Source organism: Narcine bancroftii, chromosome 10, assembly GCF_036971445.1.
Source record: "Narcine bancroftii isolate sNarBan1 chromosome 10, sNarBan1.hap1, whole genome shotgun sequence".
NCBI lineage: Eukaryota > Metazoa > Chordata > Chondrichthyes > Torpediniformes > Narcinidae > Narcine > Narcine bancroftii.
The window spans coordinates 40,970,897-40,993,901 of NC_091478.1; the positions used below are offsets into that span (position 1 = coordinate 40,970,897).

General features: G+C 38.6%; 1 protein-coding gene across 5 annotated transcripts in view; it reads right to left on the reverse strand.

Moving 5' to 3' along the window:
- Positions 1–5,136: 5,136 nt before the first annotated feature.
- Positions 5,137–23,005, reverse strand: part of rhobtb1 (Rho related BTB domain containing 1) — a 66,163-nt gene continuing 48,294 nt past the window's right edge. For all 5 annotated transcript variants that reach the window (XM_069900735.1, XM_069900736.1, XM_069900733.1 and 2 more), the window contains 6 exons: positions 16,498–17,483; positions 15,512–15,630; positions 13,568–13,718; positions 10,585–10,673; positions 8,306–8,411; positions 5,137–6,298 (listed from right to left, as the gene is read on the reverse strand). In XM_069900735.1, coding sequence (XP_069756836.1) covers positions 6,132–6,298; positions 8,306–8,411; positions 10,585–10,673; positions 13,568–13,718; positions 15,512–15,630; positions 16,498–17,483 — 1,618 coding nt within the window. In that variant the 3' untranslated portion in view covers positions 5,137–6,131. The remainder of the gene's footprint in view (positions 6,299–8,305; positions 8,412–10,584; positions 10,674–13,567; positions 13,719–15,511; positions 15,631–16,497; positions 17,484–23,005) is intronic.

The following is a 23,005-nucleotide window of genomic DNA, read 5'->3' on the forward strand; positions in this document are numbered from 1 at the left end:
CAATAATGGGGAAGGTTTTGCCTGTGATATCCTGGGTTGTGTCCACTACCTTTTGCAGGGCTTTATACTCAGGGATATTGGTGTCCCCATACCAGACCGTGATGCAGCCGGTCAGGACACTTTCTTTTACTGATTCCATATATTCTTTAAAAAAAAATATATCCATTGTCTTGCCCTTCCCTTCTTCTTCCATTTCTCTGTGTTCTTCTTCTTCTTCCTCTGGGTTGGTCATCTGTTGTTTCCTTGATTTCTTTTTACTTTCTTCTTTCTTGTTTTCGTTTTCTCTGTTCTCTTCTTGTTGTTGTGCTGTAGCTGTCATTCTCAGCTGTGGAGATCGATTCCTCAGCTGGTCCCCCCCCCCCCGTCAGTGTTTTTTTTTGTCTTGCGCATGCGCGGTTGCGCACTTTTGCTTGGCTCCGCGAGCCATTTTTGTAGTCCCGAGCTCGGGACTTCGACTGACCTGAGGGAGCGGGCTTCTCTCTCCACAGTGGGCCTCCTCGGACAGGTAAGGCCTTCATCTTCTTCTTCTTCTGATGTCTTTTCTTCTTCCCGTTGCTTTCGACTTTTCTTTCTTCGTTGCCATTTTCTTCCCACCTTTACTTTCACTTTATTTTAATTTTCGTGTTTGTGCCTTTGGGTTTTCTCTGTATTTTTTTTAAACTTTTCCGGAGAGGGCTGGAGTTCTCCGACCGGCCACTACTCCATCACGTGACTCCTGGTCAGGACACTTTCCACACATTTGCCAGTTTCTGGTGTCGTACCAAACTTCTGCGACTCCTGAGGCACTGATTTCTTCATGATGCATATTGGTTCCAGGAAAGATGATCCGAGATAGAGGCTCCCAAGAACTTAAATTTGCTCACCTTCTTCACCTCTGATCCCCCAATGATCACTCTATTGTATATCTCTGGCTTTCCCATCCTGAAGTCAACAAACGTCTCCTTAGTTTTGGTGACTGTGGTAAATCACAGTTAATGCTCTGATTGGCTGCTGCTGGCTGGATGCACCTCCTGAGACCGATCCTACCCATAGCCCTTTGCATGCTCCCCATTCCCCTTTGCCTTGGGAGGTTGACGGCTGTTCCAATCTATAGTTAATAAAAGCCTATCAATTTTACAACTTCAGTCTTGATTATCGACGGTGCATCAGTGAAACTGAGTGCGAGGTTGTTGTTGGGGCACCATTTAGCCAAGTTTTCAATCTCCCTCCTGTATACTAACTCATCATCTTTCTTTATATAACCCACTACAGTGGTACCGTTGGCAAATTTATAGATGGTATTATTGTCATTCCGAGCTGCGCAGTTGTAAGTGCAAAGTGAATAGAGTGGGGACAAAGAATGCAGCTCTCTGGTGTTCCAGTACTAATGGAAATTGTGGAGGAAATGTTCTTGCCAATCCTCATTGATTGTGGTCTGGAGGTGAGGAAATCCACAATCCAATTACACATTGAGGTATTGAGTGCTTCCCTGTAAAGTACTGAATATTTGCCACTATTGATGAAGGGCAATACTGATTTACACAAAACCTTAACCCACTAGTTCCCCATTTACGAAATTCCCTTCAGCTCACTGATGGGCATAACATGGTGGTTCAGCTTTTGAGCAGAAACACATATTTTGCATCTTTTCAGCCTTGACCTGTAGTGAGCTTGGCAGTTGTGTGAATGGTATTTCTCTTGCAGATATGAAGACATTAATTACTGAAATTCTCTGCAGGAAACCCTACTTGATTAGGCTGCGCAATTCCAGGGGATATGCCAATGAACTGTTAGGGACCCATGCTGAGGATAAAAGCATTTAGAGATGGTTTCAACTCATAAGCTTCAGAACTGACTGGAATTTTCGCACAAGAGATTAATTTTTTGGTTGAAGTCACAATCCCCTGTAGCTTTGCCCTGCCTAGATACTCAATGAATGCTTGTGTAGAAACTGCAGCTGCTGTGATCACCGTCATGCACGTGGTACAGGTTCTGATGGAAAGTGTGCTGACTGGCTGCATCACTGACTATTATGGGGGACACCAATACCCCTGAGCGTAAAGCCCTTCAAAAGGTAGTGGACACAACCCAGGGAATCACAGGCAAAACCCACCCCACCATCAAAAGCATCTACAGGGAACAATGCCGTTGGAGAGCAGCAGGAATCATCAAGGATCCACACCACCCAGCACACACTCTCACAAGGCTTCTTCAGGTGCATTCTCCACCAATCTGCAGAAGCAGATTCAGACCTGGAAGTGCAGCGCTGGCCATCTGAAAGGGTCAGCTTCATGGGAAGGCACCTCAGATCACACTCCGGCTCCTGTCCCTTCAGGCTGTTAGAGTTGGGACAGCCGGCGGAGGCTATCAGCGCGGGGACATCCCCACAGTGATCCCGCTGCCCCGCTCTCTCCCCACAGCCCTATATCAGTCCCCACACTGTGGGGCGGCTGGCACGGGCTGTCAGTGTGGGGAGAGCAGGGCAGTGGGATCAGTGTGGGGACTGATATAGGGCTGTGGGCGGGACATCCCCACACTGACAGCCTGCACTGTCTGCTCCACAGTGTGGGAACTGAAATAGGGCTGTGGGGAGAGAGTGAGGCAGCGGGATCAGTGTGGGGACGTCCCGCGCCAGGGGGCAGGAGCAGCTGGGAGAGGGGCTGTCAGGCGCTCGCCAACTGACTGTCATCCACTTATCAGCTGCTTTCCAGCATTTAGTGCTCCAGCAATTATCCCTCCTGGAGAAGGGTTACAAAGTTCGCCTTGCATGCGCCTCCTGCACTTTCAAGTGGCCTCCCGACAGCTGCATATGGGCATAATATGCGGCTTTACATTGGGGGATTTTGGCCACCTGAAAGTGCCTACAGCTACCATTAGGAAAGTCACAGACTCGCACCGCCAGGTTCAGGAACAGCTGCTACCCCTCCAATATCAGAATCCTCAACAATAAACTCAATTGGAGACTCATTTAAGGACTTATTTTAGCACTTTATTATTTGCTTTTTTTTCCCTTTGTATTGCAGAGTTATTTACATTTCTTATTTGTTTACATGTGTACATTGTGTAGTTTTTTTTTGCATTACCAATAAGTGGTAATTCTGCCTCACAGAGAGAAAAAAGAATCTCAGGATTGTATGTGATATCACGCATGTACTCTACAAGGCTTAATTAACCCTTAGAAGAGTAACTTTACGTTGTCAACTACAGGTGAAGAAGAGAGTGAGAGACCCATTGCAGGCAGGTCAGGTGAGGATGGCATTTCCCATAATTTTTCTGATTGGATTTTGAGGTTGTGGAGAAGCTTAAATACCTGGGCAATTAAATTGACCTTGACAAATACACAGGTCTCCCTTTGCTGCTGCCTCCTTTGAGTCCATTTTTAAGGTCGTGTTGGGGTAGGGTGGGAGAGGATCTCAAGTAAACACTGGCTGTGTTGTGTGCATCCTTTGACTTTCTTCTTGCATAGGCACTACACAATGTCTTCAGTAGAGCAGGCATCACTGGCTAAGGGTCATGCAAACTTCCATACAATGATGTGACGTGAGAGCTATTTTTAAGTAGTCAACTGCAAATTGTAATTCGATCCAATGGGTTGCAATTTTCTCAGCTAAATCACGAGCTGAAACAGCTGAATTGGCATGCTATTAGACCAGCTACCAGCATTTACGTAGAGTGCCAGATTCCAAAGAGCAATTCAGAACACAGGTGCTTCTCTTTTTGCCTGATTTTCTTTGTGATACTGCCTGACCTGTTGAGTTTTCCCAACCGTTTCGATTTCTGATTTCCAGCATCTAGATTTTTTGTTGTTGGTTTTCATTTTGAGGTTGGGAAGTTTGTTCAGCATGATGTAGACCAATTTCTACAGGCTGAGGCCCATGCACAAAGCTCTACTGCTACCTACGAATCCCTTTCACCATGGCTTACAAAATTAGATTCTGGCTGTATTTTTCAGAAGGGAGATAGCAGTTTTTTGCTTTAGGGTACAGAGTTTACAAGCCTGAGTCTGTCTTACCTCTTAGGGAGCCCGTGTTCATCAGGCTTTCCTCTAATACCAACCCTTCACCTCCAGCTTGTACAGCATGGCCCACAGGAGTGTTGAAGCAGCAGCTGTACATCTCACCTAAAGTGAGTGTGACTTTATGGATACCTCAACCCACCACACAGCCTCCAGAATGTTCTTCAGCAGAAATGCTTCATATAATTTAGTGGCCCTTGAAGTAGCACAGGTGAATAAAATGAAGTGTCGTATAAAATCTGGCTCTTTGATTGGTCGTTTGAAGTAGAGAAGCACAATTTAATTTCAGCTCAATCCTGAAACCAGCGCTGTAAAACTGCTGACATACACTGGCATGCAGATTGGGAGAGGCAGTATTCTTCCACATTAAGTTTTTGTGATTTATTCCCAAAAATATTGTAACTGAAATCACACAGTACTTAAAAAATTTTTTTCACGGGAAACACAATTCAATGTCCAGCCTACTTTGTTATAACACTACATGCAGTTATTGTTTTATCTTGAGAAGTAGTCCTCCTTTTCCTTTTTAAAAAAAAATCAATAACATGGATCATTCGCATCTTGTTTACTATCTCCAATTTTAATTTATTTCTATTTGAACTTTGTATCTAATATATTTCTTTCTTAAAAACAATAAAAAGATTGAAAAAGAAAGTACTCGTCAAATTCAACATGTATTTTCCTGCCTCTCAGTATAACTTCCCTCTAATTTATTTGCAGAAATGTGATCCAGTAGAACCATTTTGATTAAAACTACAGGGACACAAAATACTATAATTAAATCTTTGGATGAGATCTTGATTTCACAACATCCAGACTCAAGGAGAGAGCATTGCCAAATGAGCTATTGTCACTTTAGTCTCGCATAATACATCAATTTCAGATTATAATCTACCAATAACAAATGCTATTGAACAAATAAAACTAGCATTAAAATTTATCTCAATTTTTTTTCAAATGAATATTGTCAGTGTGCTTTCAACATTACAATCTAAACACCAGTGAGTGGGAGCATCTTGGTTGGACTCACAATTGCTTAATCAAATTAACTAAATAATGTTATTTCAAGCATATTAAGAAGTTCTTTAGAAGCTTGTACACATGAAAATTAATATTTTCAAACAAGAACAGAACAAAGTGACTTGTGGAATATATATTTACTGAATACAGCATAGAAACTACAAAAGAAACATCTAATTTTTTTGATAAAAAGTTTTATACCACCCTACAATCTACCATGACACAATCACAATATTTAATTTATTGATGCAAAAAAGTGAAAAGGCAATGAGCACAAAGGTTGAAGGCTAAAAGAAGGGCAACCAAATGAACCAGCCACTTGGGTGTCAGCAGCTGAAATTCAATAGATCAATATTACATTACTTACTGCAATATCATTACACACAAAAAGATTTTTGGAAAACGTGTAGTTGAACAGCACTTTAGTACATTACTATTCCACTGCTCAAAATAAACCAATGAACCAATTTTTAAACATATGGAAAAAAAAATACTGTTAAGTAGCACACTGCTTTAGTTTCACTTCAAAAACTAACATTTGGGTAGACAGTAACTGTGCAGCAATAATACAATTTATGATAAGCAGCGTGAAAGATGCATATAGTAGCAGTAAACTGCTCCAAGTTACCTGTGTGTGTGTTTAGGTCCATATGGACAGAAGCCACTTTTTTCATGGGGTAGTTTCTAAGCCCTTCTAATTTTACAAGTTTACTAAAATCTGTATTACTACCATCTCTAGTTTGGTTACAACAAAAGTATATGGCCAACACCAGTACAAAAATAATTAAATATTTTATTTCAAATTAAAATCCAACAGTGTTAATTCTTTTCAGAACAAAAGAAAAGTCACTGTTGACAAATATCTATATTAAAAGTTTTCAACCAATCTATAGGTACCACACGGGGACCAGTTGTTAAAGCAAGCATTTTTTGGACAAAAGGTTGTGCTTTAAATGTAACAATGATTGTTTAAATAGACACAGCCAATTATCCCAAGATAGCCTTTCTTTTAATACAGTAAACAAGAATTAAGACAAATACATTGTGTTTTTTTTCAATCTACCTAATAATGCACAGGATGTTCTGGCTAATTCCTGGAATTGGTTTCTAAGAGGCTTCAGGCAACAGCAGAACGGTGCCAGAAGCACCACCTGCGTTTTGAGTGATGCTTGTGTAGACCAACCTCATCTTTCTCCCGTTCCCTTTTCACTCGCTGGTAATGGTCCTCTTCTTTAAGGTACCACACAGGCGGCCAACGGTGCTTTTCAAAGTACTCTTGATTCTCTATCAATTGAAATGGCAGAATTACAAATCTAGTTACTTCGCAAATCAAAATTTTCTCTTGATCGCCAATCAATTAAAAAAAATCGTAAGTTGTAATGAGAAAGTAAACTACAATCAACTATAAATCATGTAAATTTTGGAACCATAAATTAGAGCTGAAGTGACTGCTGTCAGTCTAAATCTCTGATTTTGGGTAACAGCTGAAGGAGGTTGTTGACTTTTCCAGTTTAAGTTTACACAAAACAATTAAACCCTGTTAAACAATTGGCACTGCTGCAGTGTACATTAGATTGTTGATATAAAGCACATGGACCAACAAGAGAGATCATCTCCAGGGTAACAAGTGAACGATGCCCAAAATAATTCTTTGCAGGTGCCTCAGCCTTCAACTTCCATGTCATTAAAGTTTTCAGCCAAATAAACATGAGCTCAGTTCAGAAAGCTACAGCTGTCAGCTTTTCCAAAAGTACTTTACTGGTTAACAGATTAAAAAGCAACCAGTGAAAGTTGCTCTTGCACTATCAGGTTTGAAGGTCATTGAAACAAATGCTACACCAAGGTAGTACCTGTCCAATGGACCTTGCGCAGGAATCCTAAACATGCATCAACTGTTGGCTGTTGGTGATTAGGGTTAACAGATTAAAAAGTAACCAGTGAAAGTTGCTCTTGCACTATCAGGTTCGAAGGTCATTGCAACAAATGCTACACCAAGGTAGTACCTGTCCAATGGACCTTGCGCAGGAATCCTGAACATGCATCAACTGTTGGCTGTTGGTGATTAGGGTTAACAGATTAAAAAGTAACCAGTGAAAGTTGCTCTTGCACTATCAGGTTCGAAGGTCATTGCAACAAATGCTACACCAAGGTAGTACCTGTCCAATGGACCTTGCGCAGGAATCCTGAACATGCGTCAACTGTTGGCTGTTGGTGATTAGGGTTAGCAGATTAAAAAGTAACCAGTGAAAGTTTCCCTTGCACTATCAGGTTCGGAGGTCATTGCAACAAATGCTACACCAAGGTAGTACCTGTCCAATGGACCTTGCGCAGGAATCCTGAACATGCGTCAACTGTTGGCTGTTGGTGATTAGGGTTAACAGATTAAAAAGTAACCAGTGAAAGTTGCTCTTGCACTATCAGGTTCGAAGGTCATTGCAACAAATGCTACACCAAGGTAGTACCTGTCCAATGGACCTTGCGCAGGAATCCTGAACATGCGTCAACTGTTGGCTGTTGGTGATTATGTGCAAGTACTTGGAATATACAGTAATTGTCCTTTAAACAGAAATTTCTCAAACTACATCCAAGTATTACCGTTCTTTGGCTGAGGAACTAAGGACAGTCAGAGTTGCTCTTAAATCTAATCACATAGTTGCAAAATCCATAATGTCACACAGTTGCAGGATCAAGTACTGCAGGCGAGGAGTTAGGGAGGTAGGGGTAGCGCACATCAGTGGAATATTGTGTCGTTCTGTGAAAGCCTGCCACTCCATAACCACTGCATTGTCACAATTACAGATGGGTTTATCTAATTTGTGAAGCCCTGATGCCCACATTTTATTATTACATGTCAAGGTACCAGGGAATGGAAAGTTAATCTCATTTCAGGTGATCTAACTCAGCATCATGAATTTTTTGGGCCAGTTACAGCATGCACATGGTGCAGAGTTAAATTCCCTCAACTCTGGTCCAATGTTGTGCTGAGCCAATCTGAGAGGTGCTGCAACATGACAATTATTTTCCTAGAATAATAAGCAAACACCTGCCATTGTCTTGGCTCTCATGGTAAGAATTTTCTGCTTTAGGCTTTGCCCATTTAAGTAATGGGATAATATTCTCAAACCATTTTCTTGCAAAACTATTTTGACCTTTTTAAAAAAAAAATCCATTGATTTAATTCAAAACTAGGCCTCAGAGGTGGAAGGAAGAAATGCTAATTGACTGTATCATCAGGTCTTCGAAATTTCATATGATATATGAGTAAACCAGAGCAAATACTTAGTTTCTTACCAGGAGATATTGCCTTTATCTCTTTCCTGAACTTGCAACAAACACTGTTGTAACTCGTACAGATGTGATGCAAGCACCAAGCTGCCAGTTGATGTGCATTATGAAACTACAAGTATAGGGGGTGGAGAAGAAAAAGAGTTTTTAAGATCTGCGATGTGTGTAATATATAGGAGACCTATAAAATAGTGTTTCATTATGTTTGTTTAAAAACTAGAAACGTGAAAGTCTGGAATCATTACACACACACACACACACACACACGCGCGCGCGAGTTCTCCATGTAAAATGACTGAAAATGTGGAATTAGGAAATGTGGAATTAAAATGTGGAACCAGTAAGACCACCTACTGCAAATGTCAACAAGCTTGCTTGAAATTTAAAGCAACCCTGTTAACTCACTTTACTATTTTGTCAAAAGGAAAATAAACATTTTCAGGGCCTATTTAAATCTTTACATTTTAACTGTAATTCACATTTCACTTTACTAAATGTTTCATTCAACTTCACTGATTGAACCCATTTTTAATTGCAGCAATTAGAAGAGTTCATTACCATTACAAAAAAAAAGCCCATCCACTTAGCTGCATGTTTTAAGAGTGGGAAGTTTATACCAAGAGTTTCTAAATCATGCCTATTCTGTAGCCTTAAATATTAAAAGCAGAAGATGCTGCTGAAGCACATTTCAGGAAATGGCTGTATGTCACTTCCTTTGCAAATGATGGAAAACCTGCACATTTAAAACTGGCAATGGTATCTTCTACAATGTATGAACCAACTTTTGATTTTTTTTTAAACTGGAAGACCAGAAAATAGGGGTTGTATAGGCAACAGTTCAACTCCCAAAGAATATAATAGCTGCAGAGAAAACATGAATATCTTTCTACAGTTAGCACTTGCTCAGAATCTGCTCTACAGATTTTAGGTATAGCCGTACTTCAAAAGAACTAAACCAGTGATACTCCACTGCCAATGTGGAACACTGTTCCTGTTTTTTTCTATTTGTTGACTGCTTTTAAAGATCTTAACTCTGACAACACTTATCAGTCAATTTATCAACTGAAGTAGTGCAAAGCCAAATTTCCACCCAGCACCTTTATCATGCCTCAGATCCCAAGGTTAACGCCAGGACGGTATGGTGTGCTAGATAAATGGGCCCACTTGCCAGACCACAATTCCTAATGTTGCTTTCTTATTTAGCTCAAGGTAAGCAGTTGATTCATGACAATCGGACTAAAAAAGTGCTCAAACCTCATGCCAGAATTATACAAGCATAATGGATGGATGGAGGAACTGACCAGATTGCTGTTGATTGATGAAAGCTCTTCTCCTTTCAATGACACAAGTACTAAAGAACAGGGGAGTGGTGCTATAGTGAAGATTTGAAACCTTTTTGTTCCACGAACACAAATCTTGCATCACTACAGAAATTCAGCAATTTAAATACTGTACGTGAAATTTGGAAATTGCTCTCAATTGTATTTCTAGTGTTTATGTTTTTTTTGTATATTTTGGTAATATCAGGTTTCCCTCGCAAGTCACTCCAGAAATCCTGAAGGATTTAAGTCTGATGCCAAAGAAACATACAATAACTATTAAAAGGAAAGGTCTTTCAACATCATAGAGAATTTTCAAACCATTGAAATACCTTTAAAGTTCTGTCACAGTCCTAACATAGGAAATAGAGCTGGCTAATATTATGCTTCGTCACCAGTTAATTAAGCAGCATTAGTGATGAGTTGATGAATGAACATAAATTCTAATTGCCCATAGTGCTTCCAACTATTCCAAATTAATCAAAGGGGGCCTTGATAGAACATGTTATCTGAAAGTTAGAAGCTATAACATTACATTATGCCTTTAGCACTGCACGGCTTCTCTAAATTTCATACTGTTGTTTTTATTTAGTGGCATCCTTGTGTCATCAAATAGGCCTGGAGAGTAATATTATACCATACACAAAAATGCTGGAGGAACCCAGGTCATACTGCATCATGAAATCCAATAGGAAGACCAAGCTTTGGGTCTGAGCCCTTCATCAGGAAGGGTGAAGAGCTCAGGCCCAAATTGTTGACAGCCTATTACTTTCCACTGTCCCTCTGAGATATTGTATTGTGCGTTGTTCCAGTTCTCCTGCATCTGCCGATTTCTTGTTAACATCAGTGCTGCTAGACCTCTATCATAAATGGTTTCAAATAGGCTTACACACCTAATTCATGAGTCATTTATGACAGCTGTCAGCATAAAGTTTGTTAATATATATAAGTATGGAAATGACCCACCTGGGCAAGTTCCAGGTATGTTAACACTTCTCCATCAATATCAACACCTTCCTTTACTGCTCTTAGCAGGTCCTGCACAGCATATTGTTCTGTAATGGAGAAACGTGACACATCTGTGTAAAAGGCAGATGGATAACGCAAAGCACAAAACTATTCATTACAAGATTAGAATGGATTGCAAAATATGGTATTCATTTCATTCAAATAATCTGAAATGCTCCCATCAAGCAGGTGATATGATATATAAAAAATAATAAGGTGAAGCAAAACCAAAGCCTATCTGTACCATTCAGCTTTCCAAAACACTGAAACCAGATTAAGCCACAAATCCTATCCTCTTCAAAGTAACTGTTGAAAGAGGTTGTAATTTTGCAGCTTCCTAAAATGAAATATTTATTACATTTCTGGAACTAATTTCAACCACATTAGCTCAGTGCTAAATAGCTGATTTCTATTCTTTTCAAAATACATTGGCAGAATTATCTCAACTTCAGCCCAACTTCTTAATGATTGGGAAAAGAATGGAAATCGTGTGTTATGTCAAGTTGTTTAGGGTCAAAATCCATCAGGGGGTCCATCATTAAGCAAAACAGTGCCCCAAGGTCCTTCAAAGCACGTAATAATATAAAATTTGGAAAGGACAATGGAAAATTCCTTGGAAAAATAATCTAAACAGAGTAGAGATGCCAAGGGATCTTGGAATTCATGTTCACAAATCAACGACTATTTAAATACCTTTCTTTCTTTGGCTTGGCTTCGCGGACGAAGATTTATGGAGGGGTAAATGTCCACGTCAGCTGCAGGCTCGTTTGTAGCTGACAAGTCCGATGCGGGACAGGCAGACACGGATGCAGCGGTTGCAGGGGAAAATTGGTGGGTTGGGGTTGGGTGTTGGGTTTTAAATTTCACAGGGGCATTATTAAACTCATGCCATGTAAACACAGCCATGGGAGAAAAAAAAGCAGAGCGAAGGAATTCAAAAGCAGAAGTTACAATTCATTTATTTTTTATCTTTTTTTTAACCATATATCATATTGTTATACAGTAAAACCTCTGGTATTCAGCACTATGGGGATTGGTGGATGCCGGATAATTGAGTTTTCCAGTTGCTTGAGGCTTACTCTTTCAATGTCTAACTAATAGACCTGTATTATGAATAAACACTTTAAAAGACAAATATACTATACTGAAATTATATTGAACAAATTTCATTTGCATGAATTATATAAACATTAAAGAATTTTAGTTTATTTTCAGTCACATTCTTTGAAAATATTTAACTATCGCTCCATCATCACGGAGCTGCCCGAAAGATGAACAATAACATTATAGATAATTAACACCCCCCCAAGTTTACTAATATATTTAATACTATACTAATAAAGGCTCTAACTAAGTAGGGAGCCAACAGCGAGCGTCATCAACCAGCTCTTCATCCTGGGAGACGCCATTTTGTCCAAACACAACTTTATTCAAGCAGCTGTGAAGATCAAAGCCTGACCAAGACCCTCCCTCCTCTGGCTGAATATTTGCTCCCATCTTCACCAAAGGTTTATGTGTTACTTCAGGAACATTTACTTTTACAATTTTAAACTTTTATTTAAATCTTAATTCGTCTAATTTATTTATTTATTTTCCTAGATTTTTCCTGTTGTTTGAGTTTGCCAGTTGCTTGAATTCTGGATAACAGGGGCTTCACTGTATATAATATTCTACAAATATTTGACTTTACCAAAAGGATCAGGGACTGAGAAAAAAAGGTAAAAGTATTACTGCAATGATGCCAGGAAAGATAGAACAAACTTTAAGGGTTCTTTTCTCTCTGACTTCATAGAAATCCATGAAATAATGAATGGTATCGAAAGGGTAGAGATATTTCTAAGTTGAGAATTTAATAAAATAGAGGCCATTAATAGATAATAGGCATAATTCCACTCAGAAACCTTAGAGGATTATCTTATGTCGGTGGTCTGCATTTGTTATATTTCACCTCTGGGAATTGTTCACGTTAATGAATCAGAGTCACACAGTACAGAACACGTCCTTCGTTCATGCTGATCAAGGTACTACTCTTGGCTAGTACCATTTACCTGCATTCGGTCCATAATCCTTCTTATCCATATAGTTTGCCAAGTGCTTTTTGAAAGTTGTAATTGCAAATGTTATGATTTAAGAGGGATTGAACAAAGGATGCAATGATATATTATTCTTGCATCCATCCATTAAAATCACAAATCTTTCCACTAATGAGTATAATATAATGTTTGTGAGAGAAGTTAGCAATATTCCCTTGTGCATGGGCTGTCCTCAAGCAATGACCAGAGTGAAAGGTGTTGTTTGTCAATCTCTTGTTGCAACTGAAAATCTTGAGCATTGTAACTTAGCCTCCTTTCAACCACATTGGCTTTTACACAGTCAGCTTGAGTAAAGTGAAGGTTTTGAGCCTTCTCCCCTTTGCCCAACATAAATTTGCTGATCACCTGAACGTCCACCTTGACCACACTGAACAGGTCTGAAACTTGTGCTTGTGGGATGCGGAGGCTGTAGTGATGCTACCTATATTGTCACAACAAGATTTTGCTGTGGCATTGTGATCACAGAACTTTACTTCAAGACATACAAAATGAAAATTAGTTGGAGCACACAACTATTGGAAGCACAAGTCCAAAGTTTATCCTGGTGAATGCTTTAGTGTTAGATTTGGTGAATTAAATGTTTAGGTCTTGAAAGTGGGGATGGTATTTAGAAGCAGTGGCACACATAGTATTACAATATTCCATACCAAGCAACTAAAAATGTCTGGAAAGACACAGTAATAATTTTTTATTCTTGCAGATGGAAGACCTAATCTCTCAGCCTGAGTAATTGAAGAAGAATTACAGCATTTACTGAAGAAGATACATTCCTATTTACTTTCCTCTGGGAAAAATAATAATGCAAAATATTTGCTTTTATGGCTTAGTGTCCTTTCTTTCATACTGACCTGTCAGAGCCACAAAACGTGGAAGGCACAGCCTGTTTGCCAGGGCAATTAACTCAATTGGATCAAGCTGTGAATTGAATGAAAATTGGCTGGTGTACAGGTATTCCAGAATTGCTTGCATGCAAGCCTTGCTTGTGGTAGGAAAATAGACCTGCAAGTGAAGGCAACGCATTATCTGACAAGAACATATTCTCAAATGCTGCATAATCTATTTATGGTTAATGTATAATTAAATATTGATGAAAATTTCCAGTCCAAAATCTGAATTAAGATCACTTTACTACAAAAAAAAATGGATGGCTGTGACAAGATACTGTCACAAATCTATTCTGCTTCATGACCATTTAGTACTACTACATTACATTCAACAACTTCCTTTGATTCAATGCAATAGTTACAAGAAAAAGCTGGAACTGAAATTCTTCATTCATGTGTTATGAATTTTGTATGCTGGGAATAAAGACCATTTCCCTTTGTTAATGCACTTTAAATATTTCATGCTTGCTGAACATTCGAGAACGACAAAAGGCTTCTGTAGTAATCTCAGAAAGCAACCACAATAAGGATACAATGGCTCCAAGAGTGGCAATAGTTGCTCTGAGTGTTAGTCAAACACGCAACATTCGTCATGCTTCCAAAACTTCATCGAATGTATTCATTCAGTCTATAATGATGTTAAATACTCTGCTATTAAACTTTTAGTTTAGCTCCTTTTACAAACTTAACTGTGCTCATATAATTTTGTAATGCTGTGGTTATTCAGTGTCTTGGAATTATTAGAACTATTTTTTTCCTGGAAAGTGTGAAAATTCATGTACATTTAACTGTATTTTTAAAAAAAAAACAGGTTTATGCAATTGAAAAGTCATTCTCTAACAAACTCACACAAAACTAATTACAAAACAACCTGAAAATGGTTGTTTTGAGTCACTCTGGAAATTTGACTGTGAATTTCTGGGTGCCGGATACCCATTATGTCCTGATGCGATAGCCACACAAGAGTATACGAGAAGCTCCCTTTGACTCACAGCAGAGAGAAATAAACCAATTTTGTTCTGGGAGCATCCTAAAATGATAAACCTGTTCTTAGATACTAAAGTCTGAATGATCTGACGGTTCTGATGTTTCTCTCAGCCCCATAAATATTCTGTGACACGTGGAACTGATTCTTCTCACTTCCACAACTTCAATGCTTCTTTCCACATCGTGACCACCAGACACCATGTTCCAATGCTTTTCCTCCCCATAAACCCTCAGCCTCCACCATCACAGGCTTTTACGTGGGTTTCAACCTCTTCAACATTCCAAACATGGTCTGAGACCAAAGAAGATTGCTGCAATGAAGGGTCTACCATTAAAAGGATTTGATGTTCCTCACAACACCAATCGGGCCATTGAGTAATTCGTCAAAATTTTTTTTTTAAGGGTGAAAATATTTTTTCAGACATGATTGACATTCATTACCCTTCCCCAATTGTGAAAAACATTCTTGAATTGCAGTAACTCTCTGGTAACTGTGAAAAGCAGCCAAAGGCCAAGCCCAACCTGACAGTGACGTGGGTATTAAATTTAGATTTTAATAACAGAACTTTTGATGCAATTTGTTTAGGGAAATATTGCTGTGCTGAGACTATTCTGCTCATTTTACTTGCTTTAGCATGCCAATGTGCCAAAAACACAGATTAAAAAGTATGATTCACTGTTGCATGGCCAAACACTTCACATCTGGATGAAGGGAACACCATATCATTTTGTTCAGGAGTTCTTAAGTCTCCTGCTGGAAGCTAATTGTAGACATTCACCACAGCACAGAACAACAGGCCTCTTGATCTTAATGGTTCAAATGATCGCTGTATTCATGAAGAGAACTAAGAAACTTGACAAACACATTTAATGTATTCAATTCCATTTCTCAAAGAATATCAGGCTGTTGCATCAACCAACCTCTTTAATAGAACTCTCTAGGAAAGATCCTCCAAACATGGCTGCCATCCACTCACAACTGGAAATTAGCAGTGATTTATGGCCATTAATACTCCCATCTTCTAATTTAAGAGTTACATCTGCCGTTGAAAGTAGAAAAAAGTATCAAGAATACTACTGCAAAATTTAATGGCAAAATAGCACAATAATCAGAGGGTAATTGCTTTCTTCTTTGCAGCAATGACAAGAGAAAATTGCATGCTATAAATATTTCAGATTGTTAGTCCTCAGACAACATGGCACCAAGAATAAACTGATTTAAACAAATTACCCTCTCAACATTCCATCCATTATCATGACTGTCATCTGATACAATGGTTAATATGTGCATATACAAAGGTGTTCTCTAAAAACTGAAATGTTTATTTTAGGAATGGGCAACTGTGCTGGCAGTTTATTAAACCCAAATAAAGTCACTCTCTCTTCAAATGCAAGCTGTGCACAGAAAACAGATGTATCTAGGGCTTAGGTTTTATGCATTAAGACTGGAGTCCAAACTTATTTTACTCCAGAACAAGGGAGGAAGGACTCCTGCTTCATTTCACTATGGAGTAGAGTCACAATGATCTCACAGCAGTGCCTGCGAGTAAAATTCTTATGGGAAATGTTTCTTGATTTGAGTAACTATGAAATTGGCAAGGGGGCTCTCTAAATGTTTCCTATTTTAATCACTGTATTTTGTACCTTGCTGCACAGAAACTGTTTACTCAAATGGTTAAGAATATGATGCCCAAATAGCATTGCTTAAATTTAAAATAGGGTCAGAATTTTCCCAGGCATTCTTGCCATCTGTTTGCCATCTAAAATTTGAAGGTTTATTTCAATGTAGTACATTCAAAACTCTTGAGAAAGCTAATAAAATTATTTTGAAGTAGCAGGAATAGACAGTACAAATTAAAGTGACTGCTACAGGCAAATGAAGTGAGATTAGAAATTTAGATGATTACCAGAAAATGTTCCCTTTGCTAAACATTCCTTTATTCGGTTTGCTTTCCTGACATGAAATGCTTTTGTGATTTCTTGATTCATAAAGGCTTCTTTATTTTGAATATTTTCAACCATCATACGCAAATCAAATACTTCCAAAATCTCTGCTATTTGTGCAATTCTCATCAGGTCTCTCTCATTTTCATCCAACTCTCCTGTGTAGAGAAATCGTAATACAGCTTCAAAGGGCCCTGGCTGGATTGTTTGATCCATCCTAACCACAGTAATAAGACCTGTCCTCTTTGTTGCAGGGTTCTCCAAGGCTTCTTCGTGAATATAATTAAACGCCTTGCTCCATGAAGATAGTGGTTTTCCTGTCTGCGTTTGCTTTACTGTTGAGGATCCATCTTCATGCATGCTCACTTTCAAAATCCCATCACTCTTGGATGCTCTTAGAGTGCAGTGCATTGAGTCAACATTGATTTCACTGCCTTCATCGTCTGTATCAAGACTCGCAGTTCTCATCAAGTGCTCTCGACTTGGATTCGCCGGTTTCTCATTTTCTTCATCATTTGTTTGAGATTCAACAGTTAGGTCCAACAAAAAAAGATCATAAAATTTTGATGATGAGGTAGCCAGGTATACTTTGTGAGCATATATTTTAACCTGGTTCTGAAGTACAAACATGACATCAGCACACAGTGGATTGTCAAGCAGTTGGCCAGGTCTAAAAGCACTCACAGGACCATCTGGAATTTTCATAACTGGTGGTGGCGGCTTAGGTGGTAGGAATGGAGCCTGAAGTAAAGGCTTTTGAACTTTCTTTAGATGAGATTTCCAGAACTGAAGGTGTCTCCTGGAAATCAGTGCACCTCTGACGGCATTATCAAATACATCCTTGATGCCAAACTGATCAAACACGCTGGTCTCATAATATGGGATCCCAAGTTCTTTGGCTACCTCTCGGCCCTTCTCAGGAGGTAAAATGTCATTGGGTCTTATGGGTCTAGGAATAAATACAGTTAAGTAAATGATTTGCCAAAGTAACATCAATTTCACTTTAACTTGCATGAAGTACTTGAGACATTTCTAATCTGGTAAGAAGCTAGGCAAAACTGCAAGCTTTCCTTTCCTTACAATGACTCAAACTGAACTGTTACCTGGTGAAAAAAATGACAGCAACTTGACAGCATGCCCGAGTTATGAATTGTTGGGCAAGTTTAGGGTTTGGGCTGCACAGTGGCATAGCAGTTAGTGCAACGCCTTTACAGCACCAGCGATCGGGACCGGACCTGGGTTTAAATACCACACTGTCTCTAAGGAGTTTGTACATACTCCCTATGTCTGCATGGGTTTTCTCCGGGAGCCCCTGTTTCCTTCCATCTTTCAAAAACGTACCGGGGTGTAGGTTAACGCAGGACCAAATTGGGCCGTTACAGCAATGTATGTCCAAATTTTTAATAAAAATTAAAATTTTAAAGGGATTTAAAATTGTTGGTGAGTCATTTTGCTTCTGGCAAACTAATAGTGCACCAACATAGAGTATTCACAGCAAACTCCATAATCAGCATAAATGATTTGAGTCAGGCAATGCCCAATTTGAAATCCAATAATTAATAGTCCCAGTGCCAAGCCCACTCTTTTACAATTAAAAGGGACTCCACTTTTAAGACGTGGTTTCTTTTTGAATTGCTTAGATGCACAATCATGCCAGTGGAATGTTGGAACAAGAACTGAGAATTAAAATTGTAGTGGAACTAAGTTCATCAATTTCCAGTAACAGATTCATGTTGCATGATTCTTTCTTATTAAGTGTGAAATTGAGCAATGAATTTAGTTTTAACAAGCAGTTTACCACCTTACATTGAATAAAGAAAATATTTCTTCTGATCATAGAATCTATAATTTTAGCAGATATTGGGGATTTGATCGATCTTACCAAAAATAAGCACATTTGGGTTCTATGAATGAGATTTTCACCAGGGTAGAATATAAACATAATGATTTCAACAGCAAGGCAGAATTATCTAAAAATGACCACAGCCTAATAATACTCTGATGGGAGTCACATTCCACAGTAACTATAGTTTTCACATGTCCACCCCTTCTAATTCCTATTTCAAGTTTCCTTCAATTCAAACCTGGAGATTATATCAATTTATGTCAACAATTCTAGTCACACACTTCTTAAATGGAAAAATACCAACCATAATGCAAATAACTGTACACTTTTATGATGCAAAAGTCATAAACCTCCAATGAGCATTAATTTTTAAAACACAGACATTAGGGTTAGGTTTAAGGTTAGACATCTGTGAAAATTCATTAAAAGTACATTATTCTGCCAAAGATATGGTACAATAGATGACAGATTAAATTAAATACAAATAAGTGTGAAGATTTCCATTTTGGTAGGAGAGACATTATAAACAAGAGGGGACCATTTTTAAAGAAGGTACAAAATCGATCTGTATATGCATCAAAGATGGCAGGGCAGGGTCAAAAATTGACAGAGAACAGGGCATCCTGGGTATTACACGTTAAGAAAGATCTCAGGGTGTGCTGAGATTTTTGAAAATGAATTTGGAGATCGACACATTAGTTGGATAGATTGAAGAAGCTGGGTGTGTTCTTATAGAAACAGATGAGGCTGCAAAAGTGCAGATTGGATGTATTTAAAATCATGCAGTGTACAGAGGATGGATTAAGAAATAGCACCCTAAGGCAGAAGGGTTAAGAAACAGGATAAATAGAATGGAGATTTATGGTAGAGTCAGGAATACACTGCTGAGCTGCTCATAGAAGATGATTCACTTATAGTCTTCAATAGGGAGCAGGATAAATATCTGAAAGGAAAGAATTTGCAGGACTAGGAGAAGGGATGGATGGCAAAGTAGAACATTCTGGAATACAAGCATACAATTTGACACGACCAACAATTTTTTTTTGTGCTGCAACCATTCCATGATTCCACTATTAATGAACCAGGGTTTACAAAAATTAAGCCAACCTCTAGTTATCACAAAGTAGCAGAGTATTAGCTGCAAAGCTCTCAGGTTTGACAGGATCATTTTCTGAAATACTGACTTTATTTTTTCTGTTTGACATAAATTTGAGCACTGGAGCAGAATGTATTTAATTTGGATAGAAAAGAGCACAAATACATTGCAGAGTGCGGGCTGTTAATCGACGAGTTCCTGGATATTCAAATGTTCGCCAGTTCCTAGATGCTATCTCAAGTGGAGTACAGAAACTAAGTTAGTCATTTACAGAAATGCAGTTAATTGTAATGATTGTAGCAGTTTCAGATAAACAGTCATATCACAAGATTTGAAGGCAAAGAATAGTTTTGGAACAAATGTGAAGAATGTTTCCTTGGCTTTCAAAAGATTTCACGAAGAAAGCAAATACAGATTGTTAATTTGAATATATGAATGAACTGAGTCTATTTACATCAATTTTTACTAAGACAACATGCAAAGCAGTCAAGCAATCTTTCAGCTATTTGTCACATGCACATGCATGTTCCTGTTGAGACTCAACAGTCTTTGTTGCTGGCACAGACGAAAAGACTTAATCTTGCATATAAATCTTGCAAGCTAAAAAAATACCAAACATGCTACAAATAGAAGCTACTTACCACTTCTACAAGTTTTTACGGATGGCAAATTTGATGAAAATTTTGGTTATTTGTTCTTTTTTTTAATTCCTGGGTATTAACATTACACACTTTTCAGGAAAATGCCAAAAGATTGATAGGAGTAAGCACGAAACAAATGTCCATCCTAACTATCACCACGTTAGAAGGAAAATTAAATTTTTAAAATTTAGACATACAGCACGGTAACAGGCTCTTTGAGCCCTTGAGCCCGTGCCACCCAATTACACCCAATGGACCTACAACCTCAGTATGTATTGAACTGTGGGAAGAAACTCGAGTGCCCGGAAGAAACCCACGCAGACACAGAGAGAATGTATAAACTCCATCTAGACAGCGCCGAATTCGAACCCTGGTCTATGATGCTGCAACAAATGCTGGCCACGCTGCCAAAGTCCTCCAAATTCTGGGGTTGGAGGTCAGACACTTCAAATTCAAAACTAGAGCTTCTAGCTTTATTTTTTCGACTTGCTTAGATGTTCACTAACATACAGATTATAACAGTTCCAATACTGGCAATACGCCATCTTTTGTCTTGTCTTCCTCCACCACACTGAAAAAAAAATTCATCAACTAATTTAAAAAAAAACAACTTAAAATAGTAGGAAACCTACTTAAGATTTTTAAAAAAGGCTGTAGTATTTCCAGGATTTCAACACAGTCTTGGAGGATCAGCGAGAAGAGTAGTTGAACCAACAAAGTTTGCCAGCTTCAGTGAAATGTAGTAGAAAACATGAATGCTCTCTCCTGCTCCAACGAAAGAAACTTCACCTTGTGTGAGCAATTGAGAGTCCCCCAGAATTGCTTACCTTCTTTTTTTAATTGTTGAGCTCAGATCTACCAAATCAGCATCATTGCAAAGGACTGTGAGCTATTTTTAAAATGATGGCATCATTTAATTGACTGTCTGTATGAATGGTAAAGGCCGTAATAAGCCAAGGTATCTACACATTCATCTGTATTCAGGGCAAGTTGGGTGAAGGACATGGGGGGCGGGGGGGGGGGTGTCCATTTAAGAATTAATGCCTCTCCTAATTTCTCTTCAACTTCCCCAACATAAATATACTGTATATTATATAGAACATCTCTATTTTACGTTTCACCAAGCAAAGAGGCCAGTCCCAATAACAAGGAATGGTAGGAGGAGTGGGTGTGGGAAGAGAAACTGAAAATAGTAAATGTGAAGTTAGCATATGCAACCAAGTTATACAAAACATAATTTGGACACTAAATAAAGGTTATGCTGACGCTCATTCATCAAAACACGCGCTTCTCTCTGGTCTCCTCTTAACCCAGGTCAAGCACTTTGAAGCCAGGCGCTCAATACCTTCAACACACACCAGAAGATGTCACATTTTGAAGATTAGATTAAAAACAGACCCAAGACATGCCTCTATAATTCTTACCATTTTTTTTTTACATTAACACTCAATTGAAAAACCAACCCCACAAATTTACCAGATCTCTGATGAAACAGGATTTATGTGGTGCAGATCTCCAGCAGTTAGCTACTAAAACAGGTTTATTATGAGGCAGTGATGACTACAAATTATTATAGAATATTTTCAGTATGGAAGGAGACCATTTAACCTATGAGTCTGTACTAGCTCCATTAAATATGAAAGTTACTTCCCATTGCCCTCCAATCTCTGCTTATCAGAACTTTCCTTTGACCAATTAAATCTGCTCCCACTATCACTTCTGACAGTGAGTTCCAGACTTAACCTCTCGTGATACAATTTTTCCTCATGCCACTTTAGTTTTCTTCTGGCTTCCTTCTACGGCCCCCTTGTTCATGACCACTGCCACTGATGAGAATACATTATCTACTTTGTCAATATCCTTGTTGATTTTGATCATATCCTTTATGATTTTAATGCAGACTCCTCTTTTCTCAAAGAGAACAAACCCATCTTCTTCAGTCTATTCCCATAACAATGGTCTTTCATCCTTAGTAAATCTCTCTGCACACTCTAAAGCCTTGCCTAACATGTGGTGCCCCAGAACCGACACAATAAGATATTACTACCAATCTAGAGTTTACAATAACAAGTGTCCTGATTTTCTTATTCTTGTAATCCATGTATCCATTTAGAAAGCCCATTGTTGTTTGTCATTTCAACCATTTCCTCAACCTGTCTTAAGACGTTGGACAAATAATGTGCATGCATTTCGATTTCTGCACGTACTATTTTTAGAAATAATGCACTCTTCAGTCTTTCTATGAAGATGCAACATTTCACATACTTCAGCATTTGATTTAATATGGCACCTTTTTATCATCCTGTCTGCATCTCCTTGAATTCTATTACTGTGCTCTTCATCTGCCTGCATGTTATCTACAAACTTAGAAATTGTATTTGTACAGCCAAGTCCAAATCATTATTGTATGCTATGAAAGCAATAGTCCGAGTACTGACTCTGGGAAAATTTCATTGTCCAGCTCCTTTTCTTCCGTAAAATAATTCTTCCAATATTACCTGCTCTTGCTGGCAATTTCTATCTTTGCTGCCACAAGCTCCTTTATTCCAAGGCTTTCAATTTTAATAAGCCAATTGTACAGCACTTTATCAAATGCCTTCGAAAGTACATCCATCAGCACTCTCAAGAGACAAATCCAAGTGACTGTTAATTCTGTTCCTGAATATAATTTCTACAATATTCCACATCAATTTTTGGAACAAGGATGCATCATTTCGTGATTAAATTTATAGATGTTCAGAAGAAAAATAAATAGCAGGGCCTCTGTAATTTCCTCTTTTCAGCAACCTTGTATACATCGGGAGCAGGTGAATGATCTACTAAGTAGTCAACCTTTCTAGTGTCAATCTTCAGCTCATTCAAAATCTCTACTTTTGAGGTTACCCCAG